This window comes from Stegastes partitus, unplaced genomic scaffold (genome assembly GCF_000690725.1).
Source record: "Stegastes partitus isolate 25-593 unplaced genomic scaffold, Stegastes_partitus-1.0.2 Scaffold604, whole genome shotgun sequence".
NCBI classification, from domain to species: domain Eukaryota; kingdom Metazoa; phylum Chordata; class Actinopteri; family Pomacentridae; genus Stegastes; species Stegastes partitus.
The window spans coordinates 40832-59244 of record NW_007578335.1 but is presented as its reverse complement, the minus strand read 5'-3'; the positions used below and the strand labels follow the sequence as shown (position 1 = coordinate 59244).

The window sequence follows — 18413 nt, the reverse complement described above, 5'->3', positions numbered from 1 at the left end:
GTGGATCATTTGAGGACTTATTGAAATGAAACCGTGTGAGAGCTCAGAGTCGACCACTTGCTGCTGCTTGGTCCGTAACATGAGGACGTGTTTTAAAAATTTGGTTTATTAAAGATTGTGGAAAATCTTTATTTTAGAAGTAACTAAAGCTGTCGGGTAGATGTAGTGAGTAGAAAGTTTAAAAAACCCACTTAAATGTAGTAAAGGGGAAGAAAAATTAGCAAAAAATAGCAAAGTACAAGTGCTCTGTTTTTAACTGTACTTTATTTTCCTTGAACAATTTATTGATATTTTACAGATTTTCATTGCTTTTGACAAGTAATATCCAGTAAAACCACAGAAAAATAGCATTGATAAAAAAAAAGTTAGAGATCTTTACAGATGACAATTTCTTATTTTTACAACATTTAACCATAAAATTACACTTTTTTTTACATTTAAATCAGCAAAACAAGAATTAAAAATTATATTTTTTAAACTATTATTTTACAGTTTTTTCCTGTTTTACTAAATCACAGATTATATCAAGGAAAAACACAGAAAATTAATTAGTTTATATTATTATTAGTTAATTTACATATTTATTGTGTAAAAATAACAAAAAACTTGCCAATATTGTAAATAATGTTCCTGTTTAAAAAAAAATCTGTTTTTACAAGTTAATTAGTTTTTCTTTCCAACTTCTGACCGTAAAATTACAATTTTTTTTTACTGTATTTAAACAAATAGTTTAAAACAAAAATTATTTTACCAATATTTGAATTTTTTTTAAATAAAAAAAAAAATAATATTAAGGATTTAAAAATGTTGAATATTTTTTAAATTGTTGTTTTAAAATTTTTTGATAAATTGCACATATCTTGTAAATCAGAGAAAAATGTTAATTTATATTCATTGTATTAAAAAAATCAGTTTGGACTGTAAAATTTTATTTTATTTATTTTTATTTTTAAAAAATCATCTATAAATATTATTTTACAGATATTTGCCATAATTTTCTTACATTTTTACATTTAAAAACAAAGGAAAAAAAAAAAGTTTTTCTGGCTGCCAGACTTTCACCATTTTTTGCAGGATTTTTTTTATGTGTCCTCTAAGTTGGACTTGAGTACAATTAATGCTCTACTTACTTTCCACCTGTGGTTGCTGCAGTAGATAATCAGCCAGTCAGTCAGCCATACTGGTGGTTGTACCTTAAACCAGAGCAGACAAACACACTGCTGAATCCAAACACCAGTTTTTTTGTAGCGTCTCTCTTGTCCCGGCCCACACAGCGGCTCAGAAGACCTGCTGCATGTAGCCGCGGTGGTGCAGCTGTGATTAGACGCTGGACGTCGTGGCAGCGATTCTGGTGCGAGCAGGCCGAGCCGACATAAGGAGCATTTACATAATACTAAAAACAAGAAACATCTTATGCATATGCAGTAATTGCTGTGTCAAAACACCTGAGGCGCCTCGCAGCAGCATTAAATTTAAGCAAATTTTAATAAAAACTGTCATAAAATCATAATCATTTAAGTCCGCTGCATTTGAATAAACGCTTACAGTGCACATTGTTCCCACGCTAGCACGGCCTCGTCTCGCACAAGTCATTAGGATTTTTAGGGGATCGTCAAAGAAGCCGCGCGGAGGGGAAATCGCTCAAACGCGCTGAGTTATTGGTGCCATTTGCGCCGAGCGCCGGTGCATGGATACGGGCCTGGACCGCTGAAGTGTGCTTCAATCTGAATAATGATTCGCCGAGTCAGACCCAACAGAGGACATTCCTCCGTGTCACTCCACTTAACTCGTGGCCTTTCGGTCGTGGCGACAGGTTCCCGTGTTTGACAGATTGTCCGCGGGGGGGGAAACTTGTGGATATATCTTGTTGTCCTTAAATCGCGTGTTCGAGTCAGAAAAGGGAAAAAAAGAAAACATGTCTGAATCACAAACCGCTTGACACCTGCTTTGTTGTGTTATTCTTTTTTGCTGGAAAGTAGTGTAATTATCAACCCCACCTCATTTCCTGGATCCAATTTGTGCAAGTATCGGTATCGTAAAATTGCATTAGCCTTTTCTCAACCTTGTTTTTGCATTATGATGATTCAGAGGAATCTTTGTAATGCTCCGATTAAAGCGCAGCACAGTGGGAATACGCACATACTGGGGGAGTGTGCTCGGGCCCGCCGCCGCCTGATTCAGCTCCGGGGATGGAGGTCAAAGTAGACGGCGCCGTATGCAGATAAGGCTGCGGTGATTGGAGCAGAAATGATTGCGATTCACGCTCGTGGGCTTTTTCGCTTTGCACGGTTTAGACAACAGAGGACGGGAACACAGCGGTACACGTTGCCATCATCAATCTCCTCAGAGACGCAGGCCGGCCGCTGTGATGTGTCAGAAGAATGAAAAGCCTCAAAGATGGGGCTGCGTTTAAAAAAAAAACCACATGGACGGCGTCGGGGTACGAGACGCCCACCGAGGCAGAACCAGCGGGGACGCTCCCTCTGGCAGACCCACTGATCATGTTTACATGCGAGTTATTGCAAGAAATCAGGCGTGGAGGGAGAAAATCACTGCTTTTATCTATTTATTATCACCATTACTGTAACGGCGTTGTTTACGTACGCGTGGTCGGCAACATGATAACTTCTGAGGACGCTTCTTTTAGCTGCATGTCTGCTGAATTATTTACCTACGAGGACTTTTGCGGCTGTTTTCTTAGTCGCTTAAACCATCGAAGAAGTCTGGGTTTCTTATTTACGCGACCCCCTCTGGTGAAAATTGAGTTTTTTACCTTGTTAGCACGTCCATATGGTGGCTTCTTTTTGCAGTATGTTGAGGAAAATGAGCAATTTCCATCTTGAAACTCTCAAATTTGAGGTTTCATACCGAGTTAACATGAGGAATCAAACGTTATTTCCCTTCAGAATCGGTTTTGTGTGCCTGAGCAACTCCGGTGTCACAATTAGCAGTTGTGTAGCATAGAGTAGGGCAGTTCTGCAGTGTGTGCAGGTGAGCTGGTGTGCTCGAGCTGCAACCTGCATGCAAGAATGAGTGTAGAGAGAAGCAGGAAGTTCATAGATCCACACATTCTGGATGAAGCAATGATTGAAAGTTGCATTTAAGCTATTTTAAGCCATTGAAGGGATGTTTTTATGGGAAAAAATGGGTATAAATGTGCAGCTTTGCTACGCAGGGATGTATTTTAGGGGTTTAATCAGTGACCAGGTGGGACTTTAAATCACAAATCACTTTTTTTCTTCACAATTAAACATGATTTATTGGCACGAATAGCATATATTGGCCAAGCATCAAAGAAAACCAAACACAACGTGGTTTGTAAATGGAATAAAATCATTAAAAAAGTGTAGATTAATAATAAATACGTGGTTATATTCAGTGATGTTTTAATTATCTGCCACTCGGCTCACATGCGGTTAAATATTAAGTCCGTCTGCCGACGTTAATCTGTTGCTTTTTGTGTCGAAAGATAATTTCCTGAAGTTTTTAGCCAGCGTTGCTCAAACAGGCGTAACTGCTGCATGAGTTGGGAACTATTTTCAGCAGCGTATGAATACACATTACAGCAGCTGGACGGTGCAGGATTGACTCCAATTCCAACGTTGAGCTCCAGAAGCAATACTTATTGGATGAAATCAGCGCTGAGGGGATTTGTTGGCATTAAGAAGACGTGATTAAACCTGTTCTTTAAGCTCACGTAGAAGCATTCATAAAGCAAAGCTGCGTCTTCAAAGTGCGGTCGCCTCTCCTGCTTCTTTTTCCTCCTCATTTTTAATGTTTTAATGACCGGTAATGTTTGCGGTGCGCCGAGGCGAACTCGTCCAAGTGTAAAAGTCGGCATACAGCCTCGATTCCATTTAAATGTTTTTGTGAGCCGGGGTCGACCCATTCAACCCTCCCCCCGTTGGCTGGATCCCGTTTGTCAGTTTGAAAGCATCCGTCAGATCTGATGCAGCCTCTCAAGCAACAGACTTTTTTCTTTTTTTAGAGCCGTCGCGCCGGGAGTTCTAAGTCATCTGTTAATCAGAGACGACCGCAGTTATGCTAGTTGCGCTGCAGTTTTCATTTTTCAATTTGTGCGTGCGTGGCGTTGCCAAGAGTTGCCTAACTATATCCATTCTGAAATTTCTTGACACGAGCGGCGGCGGCGTTGGCCGCGGCCGTCGTATTTCCACCCCTCCCGGTGGACATATTGGGTAATAAATATGAGATCCACCAGTAATGTCTCGCGCAGATGATGTTATTAGACTTGCCAGCCTGAGGCATCAGCTGTGTGTATTGGATGTGTGTCAGCGCTCAGGCCTCCCCTCCCTGACTCCAGACTCCCCCCTGTGCAGAAACCAACTGGTCCAGGAATAGCGTGCCAGACTCGTGGAGAGTCCCACAGACCCACATCCAAGTCAAAAGAAAAGACTCTGGCGCAGCTTTCATCATATATAAGCAAAGACAAAAAAAAATCTCAGGACGGGGGTGTCGGGGTGTGATGGGGAGGATAGAGTTTCAGAGTTTGCTTTAAAGGTGCCCCCCCCTACACGGTTCTGATGGCCCGTCGTGCAGCTTGAATAACATTCCAGTGTCGGATTGATACAAAAATGAAATGAGGGGAATGAAAGGAGAAAAGGATGGAGAGGCCTGGAAAGTCCCCCTCTGGCTGGGCTTCGGGTTCCCCGCTGGAGGCGGCTGCCAGGACTCCCCAGAATTGGAGTCAATATTGTTCAGTCTGAGAGTGGATGGGATCAAAGAGGATCATCAGTGATGCAAAAAGAAAAAAGAAAAAGCAGCACAGTGAGATTGGTATCAGTGTCAGAACGATTAGACACCGTGAGTCAGCAGGCGGCCCTCACAGTTTCCAAATTTAGAGCAAGTCAGGATGCATGTGGTCTTGATTTATTTTATTTTTCCTCGCAAAATGCCAAAATTGTGGCCCAGTAGAGACTCAGTGGTGGTGTTTAGAGCTAAATGCTAACAGGCTAATATGCTAGCAGTGTCTTTGCATGTGCATGTTGTGCAAAAGTTGCAGCTCTGTTCAACTACAGGCTATGCTAACATGTAAAATACACAACTAAGAGCAGAATGAAGCCATAAGTATAGAACAGGTATTAGCAGATTTGCGCCACACAGTACATCCAGATTGCATAAATATCCCACCTCGTTGCAGCTAACCTCACTCGGCTGGTTGCGATTGCCACAAAACAAAAAGTGCAATAAATTTCCAGTTGCCAGCTGTGCTCCACCTGAAGCTTCTTGTGTCCATATTCAACAAAAATAAAAAGTTTAACTTAAAAAAAAAGAGGAAACTGAGCTAGCTAGTGTTTGACCTTGATTTAAGAGCTGCTAACAGACACCTAGCAGAAGATTTGAGGCTGCATTAAGGCGGGAAAAGTGATTAGCATGTCAGAAATATTACCATTAGCATCCCACATGTGCCTTAAAAGTCATTATTACAGTTTTTTATCCTTAAAAACATTTGATGTGATAACAGTCCCAGAAAAAAATTAATTATAAAATCGATCTGTTTCAAACATCTGTTCAGTTGCTAGCGCTAGCGTCGTGGTGACACCGGAGGAAAACCAGTGCATCATCCACGTCTCTATGACTTCATATCTGGGATGTCGTGCATGTCGCTGCAATCGATGCTGGTTGTTAATCAGCCCGGACTAAAACGGTTGATTTAACGACACGGCGATCCATCTCTGGAATGCTTTTTTTAAGAGTTTACGGCAGAGAAACACGCCCATTAATCTCATGTATCTGCAGAGACACTGTAAAGATTGTTAATTGGTCAAAAAAATCCATACTTTGGCGTGGAAAGAAAAAAAAAAAAACTGGTTGGATGACATCTCTTTTAATCCTCTCTTTGGTCAAATTAAACTTAGGTTGCTCCCAGCATCGACGCGTTCGCGATCGATTAGCGAAAAGGCCAATGCCGTCAAGCGAGAGCCTCCTGTTGTAGCGTCGGCATAAACAGGAGGCGTTAATAAGACCGCGTGCCGAGTGGTGCTGCGATATTTCCGCATATTTGCTTTTGCTGTACCCAGGAAAGTCAAAAGCAATTACCGACTTCCTCGTTCTCCGCGGCTCTGCAGAGGAGGGGAAAGAATAGTGTTTGTGGCTGAGGTGTAAGTGGACGAATAACATTACACCAGAGTGCAATTAGGACTTGGACCCGGGTCACAAGTCCTCGCGATGCTCCGCTCTGTCAATTAAAGTGTGTTTTAGAGCGACAAAGACGGAAGAGGCGGCGGCGGCGGCGTGAGGAGAGACTTTGACGGAGCAGCTGTGAAAGAGTATTTGTTAAAGAATAAGACCGAGTGTGTGTGAGTGTGTACACTTGTCGTGCATCCGAGCTGCCAACAAACACACAATGCAACATTTTCTACAGAGGATCTGGGTGCAAACCCTGTTATTATGCTTTCCAGTCCAATCACACCGCAATTGTTATGCCTTCCAGGTCCATCTATCCAAACCCTTTATTTGAATCCATATTGTGCATTTTTAAGAATCTTGGACGAAAGCCTTTTTTTTTTCCTCCCCTGCAGCAGCCAGTGCGACATGTATGCAGGCTCCAATCACAGCACTGTAAAAGTTTACAGCCTGTTCCTGTTACTCTGACATCCGCTAACTACCCCCGACCGTGATGTGGCCGCCTCACCCCGCCAGACCTCCACTTTTTAGATTTAGAAAAGGTTTCCTGCCGCGTCCAACCCAAACGCCGCTCGGCCAAGAGACACAGGGGCAAGGTCGTGTTTTTTTATCCCCTGAAGAGCGTCGTAAAAAAAAAAACAACACAAAGGCAGGTCACGGAGCGTCCTCGTCGAATTCTGACGCGTAAAACATCCGACCGACTCGGCATCGACGGCGTCTGTCTTCGCGGGCCACCCAATTCACTTCATTAAATCCCTTGTGTTGCAGATTTGTACTTCACACAAAGTCTTTAATGACTTAATTAGAATTAGTCAGCATCTAGTGAAATTAAACCAGTACATCCTAAATGGGCTCCTTCTTTTTTTTTTTTTTCCTCACGAATAGCACAGCATGCCGGTTCATGCTGCTGAGTCTATTACACAAGCACTCTATTAGCTGGAGTTTATGCAATAACGCTGCTGCAGATCTGCCTTTTTCTTTAATAAATCTAGTCTCTATATGTGTGTGTGAGGGGACAGTATCAAGAGGTAGAAGAAAAGGTGTCTTGCAATTCCGTCGACATTCAGATTGAGGTTGATGTAACCCCGCCGCCGAGATCATGCACCTCGAGACCGGCTGTGATTTGTCAGACCTGAGAGCGTTTGCCTCGACAACAGAGCAGAGTATTGCTCTCTTTGTACGGAGACATTCCCCATGAGGATGTTTGCCCAGACCAATCAGACTTTCATCAAACTCCACTCCATAGCCACAACTCGCCGTCCCCTGCAGCTCCCCGGCACTTCTTCCACACTCTCCTCGGCAGGTACAGCTTCCCCACAGCTCGGGGGGAAAAAACAAAAACTGCCCAATTATAGATGATTATTGTCGAGCATTTCGCGATAAGTTGAAGAAGTGAGAAGCGGCTCGGAGGGGGAGGGCCTCTCCGGGTGATCTGGACCGTAATGATTCGGAAATGTCTTGTAGGATCTGGGCTAAAGCTGGCAGCTGTTCCAGCGCGTTCAGAACGATCTGCGTGGGCTTCCTGTCAAGTGTGTAAACAACAGAACCGGTTTAAAATAAGAAAAAGAAATGATTTGACTTTTATTTCTTTGAGTACCTCGCAGCTCATACCCACATTCTTGCTTCTTCTTTTTTTTTCTTTTTGGAGTCGGAAAGCGCTCGAGTGCTCCACTCAACATTTGCAAGTTCCGTCTTGCTGGCTAATCGATCACTCCGGAGTCGGGTCACTGGGGTCTCCGCAAGAAGAATCTCTCTCACATTTCAGCCGGGCTTTTTTTTCTAAAAGCTGCCAGACAACACAAAAGGAGCCTACAAAGCAATTCGCTGCGATGACCCCCCGACCTGCGGGTCAACTATGTTTGGATGACTATTTACCTTTAAACAGCAGGTAAATAAGAAAGTCCGCCTCGACAAGGGAGCGGGCTATTGTCGAGCACAAAGAACAAGGCTGGAATTGTTGTTGTTTGAGGTTCGCTTTGCTTTTCTCTGCATTCTTTAGGTGTTTCATGTAGGTTTTTTTTTATAGAAATGCAAAATTGAAAGACTGTTTCGAGCGAGATTTTTACAGTCAAGCTCAAAGCACAGAGAAAAAAATAAGTTCAGTTTTATTCAGAGAACTCCACATAGTCGGGTCAAGACCTTACGATATGAAGTCGTAGAGAGAAACCAAGAAATCCCACTTTAGAGGAAGCCTTTTGCAGACACTAATTTAATATTATTGGCTTTAAATTTGGGTTTAGAACCTTAGTTCACCTCTCAAACAAGATGGATCACTCATGAGGCGACATTTTCGACGTAACGATGGTTCACAACATTTAATTTACCAAAAATGTTCAAGACAGTACATGCAAGACTTTTCTTTAAATCCTGGAATCCTGGATTCACTTTGAGTTCTGGGAGCTTTACTAGGAGGCAACTTTCTTTTCGGTTCTTGAAGTTACACCTGAAGAAGCCTCTTGGATGAGAAGTGAGACCTAAAAGAAAAGTCCAGTTGTTTTTTTGTGCTGAATCTCCCTGGATCACCGGGACCTGGATGTCTGAGAGTTCCACTAAAAGGTTGACAAAGAAGGGATCGCCAAATGAATGCATCCCAGTATCGGTGCGGCCCGAATCAATAACCCGCAGCTGCAATACACCGCCGCATCGATTATTTGTTCTGGCTTTCACATTGGTATTTGCACATTCGGGAGCGCGGCTCGGACCGGGACATTTCGCACAATAACAGGGCAGAGCGGCTTGTAACAAAAGATTTGTTTTGACTGAAATGTCAACAGTAAATCCCCAATAAAGGGGCCTTCAATTGTCTGCGGCGGAGCAGTGAATCTTCTCTCGCCGTGTTATCACTTTGTACCTCGCGGGGCAACTCTTGATGTGAACGCGGCGGCTTATGAAATGTAAAATTACACAGCTGAGACCAATCAATGCAGGAAGTTTTCTGTAACCTAAAGCATGATTGCGTCGCTTTATGAAGAAGCTACGTACCAACATAACACCACTACAGTCTTTGGTTTGTTCTGTCGCTTTCGGTGACTAATGCAGCTTCTTTTTTTTCTCTCTCCTGTCGCGTTATGTGTTCACATCTAATATTATCCTGTAATTGTCATTTGTGCCCACAGTGGCTGCCGCTCTGCAAATAGACTCACTTCAGGTCTTTTTAGCTTGTTTGTGCAGGTATTATGCACAACAAATGAGTAAACTTCCAGGTGAGCAAAGAATGACGCAGCAGTGAATGTTCCAAATTGCTTTTTTTTTTTCTCTTTTCCTTGAGTTTCTCGAAGCTTTTTTTCCTCGGCTAATGCGCGCCCGGCTTTCATTTCTATGTATAAACTGTACATTTACAGGCTATTGATGGACACATATGTGGATATAAATGCACATGCCTTTCTTTTCAAACCACCGGCTCTTTCTTTTTCTGTCGTTCTCCCCCCACCACCACCACCGCCGCCACCGCCTTCCTTTCTCCCGCTCTGGCTCTAATTGAGCTGTGAGTGGAGTCCAGGTGGAACCCATTTGAATTCCCCGTGGTCGTGACCGCTGTGGTCGCCTGTGACACAGTCATACCTCTCATTTCCAGACCATTTACAAGATATTCTTTGCCATCGGTAACACTCATGCCACGATCATTACGCCACCTAGACTACCGCTGCAATTTGCGGTCAACAACGCCGAGCGCGGCGGCAGATGGAAGGCGGAATTAACATCGTAATCAAGTCTGCATTGAGTGCACGCGGCGTCGATACATAATGTCGAAAATGTGCATCGCATTTGCCTCGCCGGGGCCGCCGTGCAATTCATGTTTTAAGATTTCATTATATTCCGTGCACTTGGCTCAGCATCAGATAATGATATTGAAATGCATGCGCCATTGGGATCAGTGTTATTGACATTGGAATTTGCTGTACCTCCTGATTCAGAGGCTGAGCTGAAATTGCTGTTGTTGTTTGTGTGTGTGTGTGTGTCTGAGTGTGTGCGTTTTTTGTCACCCCCTTCTGAAATCTGGCAGGGAATGAAGTGTCTATTGGAAAATTATGCAAATGCAGTTAGTGGGAATGCAAAATGGAGGGAAATTGAGATCTGAAAAAGTCAAATACAAATAAAAAGACAATAAAATTGAGGGTTTTTTTGCTGAGCAGATGCCCTCCAAACATGGATTCAACTGAGACTGTTGTTGAAAAGTGACACCAGTAATTAGAAAACTAGCTCGGTTCGCCTTTGTTCGACACGTGGACGGGCGTGGCTTGTATCGTGTTTCTTTATGAGCTTTATGCAACGGTCCTCTCACCATATGCTGTCCATCCTGGAAGCAGCCAATCAGCCAAATTTACTGGGTAGCTTCTATTCACAACCAATAGCATCTTCACTGTGAGGTATATGCTAATGTTAGCCTTATTTACAGCAGGTCTCTGGGTTTTTCCTGGACCAGAATGGGCCTTTATGGGGTGACGGTAAGCATGAATGAAGATCTATGCATTTTCTTGTTATTTCTGACCATTTGCTGAACAAAAATGTCCACGAAGCTCGAGGACGTTAAACCAAATTGGCCTTTAAAACCTGCTTAAATCCTGCCAAGCAGTTCTCTATGCAGCAAAAAACAAACTTTGATTGTGTTCGGCCTCTGAGTTTAGCATTACAAAGTAGAAAAGTATGTCAGTTTGGCAATGATTACGATGCCTGTTGCGACATTTCACTAGAAAACCACAAGATGTGAGTCTAATGGTGGCACCAGAGGAGAAGAAGCCGTGGGATTTCCAAGATTGTTGAGAAACACGACTGTCAGAGTTATTCCGGTAGGCTCTGTTCATAAAGAAGTTGTGGTTTCCGAACTAGAAAACCAACAACTCAGGGATCAAACGTGGGTTCATCTACTGGGGACCACGACTGTGACTCCTCACGTCGGGCTGACGGACCGCCGTGCCCTCGGCCGCGAGACGAGGTCGCGCTTCTTACCATATCTCTGTCAATGCTATCAATCTGTATCTTTGAAAGTAGCTGCTGTCAGCATCATACAATGGAAATATATTGACGCCGCTGTCCAGAGAGAAATCCATACGTTGCCCCCCGCGGGCGCGTGCGGTTTAACTTCGAGGTCACCGCGTTTCAAATCCATACGACCCGTCTGTTTCGTTATACAAATTGTGATATTTTTTATTTTTTTTAGCCGCGAGCAGGATCCAGTTAAGTTCCACCCGTAGTCCAATAATATGCCGCCCTTTTTTTTTTTTTTTTTTTAAGCTCGCATCCAAAATCAATTCTGGCCACATAATGACTCGCCGTGTTTGTGGGCACAGCATGCCAATTGCTCCCCGGTAGGTGATTAATGGCCGACAGGTAAGGTAGCCATGGTAACCTGCCCACCTGAGCCACCGGAGTGAAGGGACTACATCGGATGCGATCGCCTTAATGACCTTGCCCCTTTTACATCTCTCTTTATATTTTTTTTTCCATCGTCCGATCCATCTCTCTGCATCCCCTCCTCCGATTCTCCAGCGTCCGTCCTTCTCGCTCTCCATTACCCCGCCTCTTCTTCTTCTTCTCTTCCTGCCTTTTTGTCTGAGATCCATTTGTGCTGCATTAGGCGAGATATGCCGAGAGAGAGAGAGGGAGGATGGAAAGAAGGAAGACGTGGAGAATGGATAGTGTCTGAGCTTTGCATTATAATGGAGAACTGTCTCAAGGCGGATTTGCCCTGCCTTGAAACGATGCATCCATCTGCATTCATTCGCCCGACTGTATGTGCGCTCAGGCCTCGCCTGCTTTTATGTGCCTCCCTCGTGGGAATGCCAGACACCCCGACTGGATCCCTGTTAAATATTTGTAATGGTAATTAGTTTTATTTGTTGTGCACCTACATTTCTTTCCTCTAATGGATTTCTATTGTTTTTCCAGTAGGGAAGTGTTTTGTGTGTGTCAGGAGGGGTTACAGTGCCTTCCTGTCCCATTATTTAACCCAGGCCATCAGTCACACTCAACAAGCCTATCATATGGAAGCGTTCGGAGGCTGTGCAGGCTAAAGTTAGCGTTATTATCTGCCTGTCACCGGCTAGCTGTGTCGGGGGGTCCCTTGTGGAAAACCAATTGTGTGACTGAATGCCTTCCTGCACAAGAGCAACTCCCAGAGTTTACCTTTCGGTCTTTCTCCACACTTTTCAACTCGCATTAGAAGAATTATGACATTTCGGCGTCGCAGGAGTCAGGTTTTTTTGGGAGTAGGTGTGAGGAGGAGAGAGACGGGGGGGAAAGCAATCCTCTTTAACTCTACAAGGAAGGGGATGATCTCGGTTTTAATCATTTCCGAGAGAGGCCTCATCAATCACACTGTATGCAGACAGTGTGCTTGATTAATATTCATTTTAGACGAGACACTCCATTTGCATGAACACACTGTCTGTCTCATGAAAATTACCGAGCCCTCCTCCTCCGCCGCCGCGATAAGCATCTGGACATGAAACAGTTGAAAATCTGAGACACGGCGCTTAACCCGGCAACGCGATCCCACTTCATTACATGGAGTTACGTGGGAGGGCTTCAAGCAGGCGTGACTAGTAACATCATACTTAGTCCCCCCCCCCATCAGATAACGCTGATGATCGAGTTTCACTTTGTTGCCGGAACATTGTATGGAAACGCCTCTGGATTAATGAGAATCATCTTTGGTTTCCTCGGGTCAGGAAGTGACGGATGGAGAGGTGCCTCCGGGCGCATCGGCGCGATGGTTATCTCAGCTCATATCCAGCATTAACTGCGTTTAAAATGAACACAGAGAGTCACCGCGGGCCCTGGAATTAAAGTTAGGACCCATCGGAGGAGATGTGATTCCCTCATAGGAGTGTGCGATTTTTAAATTGAAAATCTGACCGTCTTGGCCTTTTTCTTGACATTTCATGAGCCAAACAATCATTTGAATTGATCGAGAAAGTAATTATCAGACTAATGGAAATGATCGTTAGTGGCGGCCGTGCGTACGTCGTGCACCGGCAGCGTAATCGCGATTCTATATGTGCAGCGGTGGAGATTTGCCACTAATTTGCTGGTTTATTTGTCTCCTTAATGTCTGTGGTTGGGTTGTGGGCTGTGGTACAAATGAGTAAGCAGGACTGACAGATGTATGCTCACACCAGAGGTATTTTACTCAAAAACATGCAAGAAATGCGTAGATTTCCTTTGCAGAAATGCTCAATTAGACCTCATATTTGACATTTCAGTGCACATCCTCAGCAGAGAATCACACAAAATATGCACACAGGATTTCATTTGATCCCTTGTTACTCGAAAATATAATAAAACCTGAAAGGATTTTTTGCTGTTTGAGGCAAAGCAGGTCCACATGTAAAGCGCTGGTTTCAAATATGTAAAAACAACAGGCGCGCTGCATTCGCAATTTCCTTTTGCACTCGGAGCGAAAAGAGGCCAGAGGTAGAATTTACGGCGAGAAGGGCTGACCAGGCTGATATAAAATATATATGAAACAATTTTCCGTGAGAGAAATTACACCACGGCGGTGACAGGTGCTGCGACCGACGCCAAGGCGCCCCTTTATTATGATGTATTATGTATGTGTTTTTATTTAAGTTTCCCCACTTGTTTTTTTTTTTTTTAAATCCGTCGTCGTCATTGACAAAGCAGTCACACAGCATGTCTAATTACAACATAACACATTTGAGTCTCACCCAGTCGGAGGAGCAGGGGAGCATTATCAATGTCAAGCCTGCGCGAGGTGTTTGGTAGTAAATCAGTCAATCTTCTGCAGCTTTTATCACTGAAATCTTTCACAGGGAGCGTCTTCCACACTCCTCCCGAAAGGTGTTTTTTTTGCAACATCACCGCTTGTGGTTTTTCCCTTTTTGGCAGTTTTAAAATAATAGCTTCCCATTTCCTCTCCTTATTCAGTCACGTGATCGACACATTTTCCCGTCCGTTAATTAAAAACTGTCGGCGTTTACCACAACAAGGAAAAAAAATAAAATAACGTCGCTGATTAGGAATAAAAAAAAAAAATCTCCTTGATGTGGCTGAGAACAGACGCTGCAGTTGTTGCTAGGTCTGCTAAATGTTGGCCAGCTTATCTAAGGGAGTTATCCTAAATCCCCCTCAGAACAAGTACCCTTGAAACGTCAGCACCATAATGTATCATAAGGCTCCTTCTGGAATACAAGACGAGTTGGCAATGCCGGACCGGGCTTTTTTTTTTCTTTCTCCCTTTCCCTCCTTTTTTTTTTTTTGCTGTGTGTGTTTCATTGAACTGGGTCCAAACCTTTCTCATAAATATGTATTTTATGATGTGTTCTTTTGGCGGTTGATAGCGGTTCCTGTACCGAAGCCCACACGTTTTTTTGCTTTTTTTTTTACTTGAGAGCAAATTAACAACTGTGATAATGTTTTGGGAGTTTTTTCATTTTATGTGATGATTTCTTAACTAACACCTGTGCAATGTAGTCGCTTGTTACACACAAATTCTCTATCTAAAGCCTCTATCTCCTCCTGCTGCTGCTGCTTTTTCCCTCCCTGCAGGTTTTTTTCTTTCTTTCTCGTGGCACCACAAAAAAAAAGCCATATGCCAACAATCATAGGAAGGAATTTAGTCATAGATTTTCTTGTCTTGCTTCGCTTTTTAGTCTATATCTCTGCTACCACTTTAGAAATTGTCCCACGCTATAAACTTCAGGTCCAATTTGCCGGCCGGACAGCGTATTTGAATGTGATTATTCCTGGAATAATGCACTTCTTTTGCTTTTTTTTCTTTTTCTTTTTTTGTCAAGGGAGTCACAGCATCTGATTTGATGTCGGCTTTAATTTAGCTCTCCTGCAGCTGTCAAAGCGTTTTATTAAAAGCGCTGTTTACTCATAAGGATGTGACTTTGATGGAATATACTCTTTCACATCGCTATTTTAACGTCTTAAAAGTGCTGCAACTGGGTTTTTTTTATATGCAAAGAGTGGAGTCAGTTTTTTTTTTTTTTTTTGTTGGCGTTCTGCTTTCGTTCGCTCGCCAACACTTGGCCGATGAGCACGCTGACTTTTAACCTCCTGATGTTGCCCAAATGCTCCTCTTTATGCAGAGACTCATGATAGGCTCTCTGGCCTCCTGTTAAACCCGTTAATATCTGCCCCCCCCCCAAAATAAAAAAATCTGATTACTCTAATCGTGGATTTTCCAATTGGGATTTCTGAGATGGAGGGAAATGTCAGCGCCGACACTGCGATGAAACCCAAGAGGTGTATTTAAAATCTATTGTTCGTGCATCTTGAGATTTTCGACGCCACTCGACCTCCCAGGCGTCTTGTCCTTTTGATGCACATTTTGACCTTTTGCAACCAGATTTCGCAACCGTCCCACGACGGAATTAGCTCCCCCTGCAATATTAAAACGCGGCACGGGTTTCCTAATGTGTAATGCTTTGCATTGTGAGCGCGCGTCGGCTCGTGTCGTTTTTGCCAGAGATTATATTTCAGATCTGGGCTGATAGTGGATAATAGAAGGGTTTGGATGGCCTAATCATTAAAGCTGACTTAACCTTAATATCATGATATGGGTTTTATGGGGGATAATCTTTATGAGGCTCATCAGAATATAGATTGCTGATCCACCCTTTAGCAGCGTCGCTCTGTGTTCATACATCACGCTCTGATGCCGAGTTGCAAATTCTCACGCGTCACATTTGAATAATCTCGGCAGCCAGCGCCATGCTAATCACGTTTGATGTTTAACCGGCAATGAGCTTAGCGATGACTTCATCCGGTGTCGGGAGTTCAGCGGTGCAGAGGAGGCCAAATTAGCTCCTCAAAAAGTGGCCCGGTTGCCATTCGGGGGGCCATGGAAGTCGCTCTCGCAGGTGCAGAAGCTCCCAAGTCATGACGAGGGTGTGCGTTGCGCTAAACGCCCCCTCACATCCTCTGAAACCCCCCACGCAGCGCCGGCTTCGTCTCTCTGTGGGAGTGATTTGCCGGTAAGGTGCGGGGAGTTAACACTTCGATGAGCAAACAACAACAGAATATCCAGAAATACTCTCCTATCAGTTGACGCCCCGGTGCGACTCCGGCTGACTGGAGATTGAGCAACTTTTGCAATGTGTCACTAAAGCCCACGTCGCCATAAGGACGGCGCATGACGAGGCCGCGGCGCATCCATCTGCTGCGCTTCTTACTGGAAAAGACAACACTCCCATTGTTCTTGTAAATAAATGAATCACCCAGAAGTTTCTTCATTCTAACATGTGTGATTCTGGTTTTTTTTTTCCCAGATTTTGGACGGCATCTGGAATCCGAGCAACAGGACTTTGTGGTCTTGCGGGAAGAGTGGCGCGGTGGAGGGAACCGTGCCATAGAGGAAGCACCCAATTGGGGCGTTTGCCAGCCAAAGACTGAAGCACTGAACTCATCTGGGACCTTCGGCAGCGGGCGGTAAGAGGAGGAGGCCATGTGGACCGCACGCCTGCTAGTCCTCGCCAGCCTCTTCGCACCAGCCGCACTGGGTGAGTCTGGCTCATTAAAACAAGTGTTTGTCTGGTGGTGTATTTGCGTCTACGAGGACGCGCAGATGTGGGCACAAAACATACCCTTGCATTTTTGTGATTGGCATGGTTTGAAGCCCTCGCCGAATTTTTTTTTTTCTGTTGCTATCTAAGTGCCAGATTCTGTCAGCCAACTGCAATGAAAAGCCTCTGACTTTGTCTGTCTTGTTTTCGCCATCTATCGAGCTCCTCTCGCTAATTAGCAGTTTTTTTTTTCTTCTCTACTCCCTGAACTCCCTCAAACTTTTTTCTCCACTTTCTTTTTTTTGTCGTTGTTGTCTGATTTTCTCCAATCTATTTTTAGATCTGTCCCTCTTTCCTCCTGGCTCCGTCTCTTGCTCTCCTGGCGATAGGAAATGAACTCAAATTACTTTCAAAGAATCATTAACACCACTTTGGCGTCGCATGTTTAGGATTGTGAAAATTGCGGGAGCAAGAAGAGAGAGCGAGAGGAAAAAAAAAGAAAGGGGGAGGACATCTTTTATCAATTCATGCATTAAGATCTTAAGATTAATTTGCGAGGTCTTTATTTTGCCACGTCTCTGGGAAACGGAAACCGCTGTAGTTTTGCAGCGCGTTCCCTTCTGCGAATTGTTTCAGAGGCAAAGTAAATGAAGTCATTTAAATTCAGATTAAAAGAAGTCAATGGCGGTGGTCTGGTGGTTTGTGGGGTGTGGGTGCAGTTAGGATTTAGATGTAGGGAGTGTTGGGAGTGGGGCAATGGCCCATAAAAATGTTAATTTGATATGGCCAAAACCATTAATGGGAGATTTGAAGCTAATTGAATTGTTTTTGTGCTGTGATATCTGCGGAGGACGGCGGCGGCGGCCGGGTTCGCCATCCAGCGCTAATGAAAGCGCGCTCCTCTGGCACACTTCTTAGCTTTTCCTTAATGCTCAATAGAAGGAGGTCAGGGGACGGCAATATGTCATACATCTCTCTTTGGAGAGCCGGATGGAGCAGAGGTTGAGACATTATGAGGTGGCTGTTTCAGCACCAGTCGGCCAAAAGAGCCACTAAAGCCGACGGCGAGGGTGAGAGCGCCCATCTTTGAAGTCTAAAATTAATTTTTGCGCAGAAATGGCTATTTATCAGCAGACGGTGGCTTGATCCCGTCCTTTTAGGAATATTGGATGAACACTTTGCTGCAGTAGTACGTTACCGAAACCAATGAAGGGAGTCTTTGTTGACCGACTTCTGATTGGTTGGTTGGTTGTTAATCATTATATATGTCAGGCTGGGAATCCAAAGTGTGGCGTCACTTCAGAAGAAAAATGAAGAGTTGGTAGCAGAGGTCGGCCCACTTGGAGTTCACATGTCCAGTCTCAGAACTTGAACCGTTTTCTGATTGAATATTTTAGAGTTTAATTAATAACATAATGTGCACCAACTAGCATGCTAATGGCTTGAATAATGACGACTAGTTAACCAGGAAATCCTTTGGTTTTGGCGCCAGTCCTCGCTGTCGATGACTCTGTCCATGCTAATGTTTGCAAGCTAGGCTACGTAGCTTCCCTTTTCCTTGTGGAGCCCAGTTAGCTTAGCCTTTTAGCTTCCATTTTCCAGGTGGAATACAAACTTAGCACCACGACGGGTCCTTGCTAATGTTTAACGGTGTAAACGGACACATCAGCTGCTAGCTAACGCTATGTTGATGTAAAGAAAGGGTTAAAAACATCTTTTGTTTGCAGCTCCACAGTTGTGACCGTGGATGTATTGAATGAAAACTGCTAGCGTGACTCATGAGTCTTTTAGCTTTCA

At 44.0% G+C, this 18413-nt stretch overlaps 1 protein-coding gene across 1 annotated transcript in view; it reads left to right on the top strand.

Annotated features, from left to right (window-relative positions):
- Positions 1 to 18413, top strand: part of LOC103362801 (latrophilin-3-like) — a gene marked incomplete at its 3' end in the record, with an annotated part of 96939 nt that overhangs the window by 53020 nt on the left and 25506 nt on the right. Inside the window, exon 3 of the mRNA XM_008289295.1 lies at positions 16383 to 16613. Coding sequence (XP_008287517.1) covers positions 16559 to 16613 — 55 coding nt within the window. The remainder of the gene's footprint in view (positions 1 to 16382; positions 16614 to 18413) is intronic.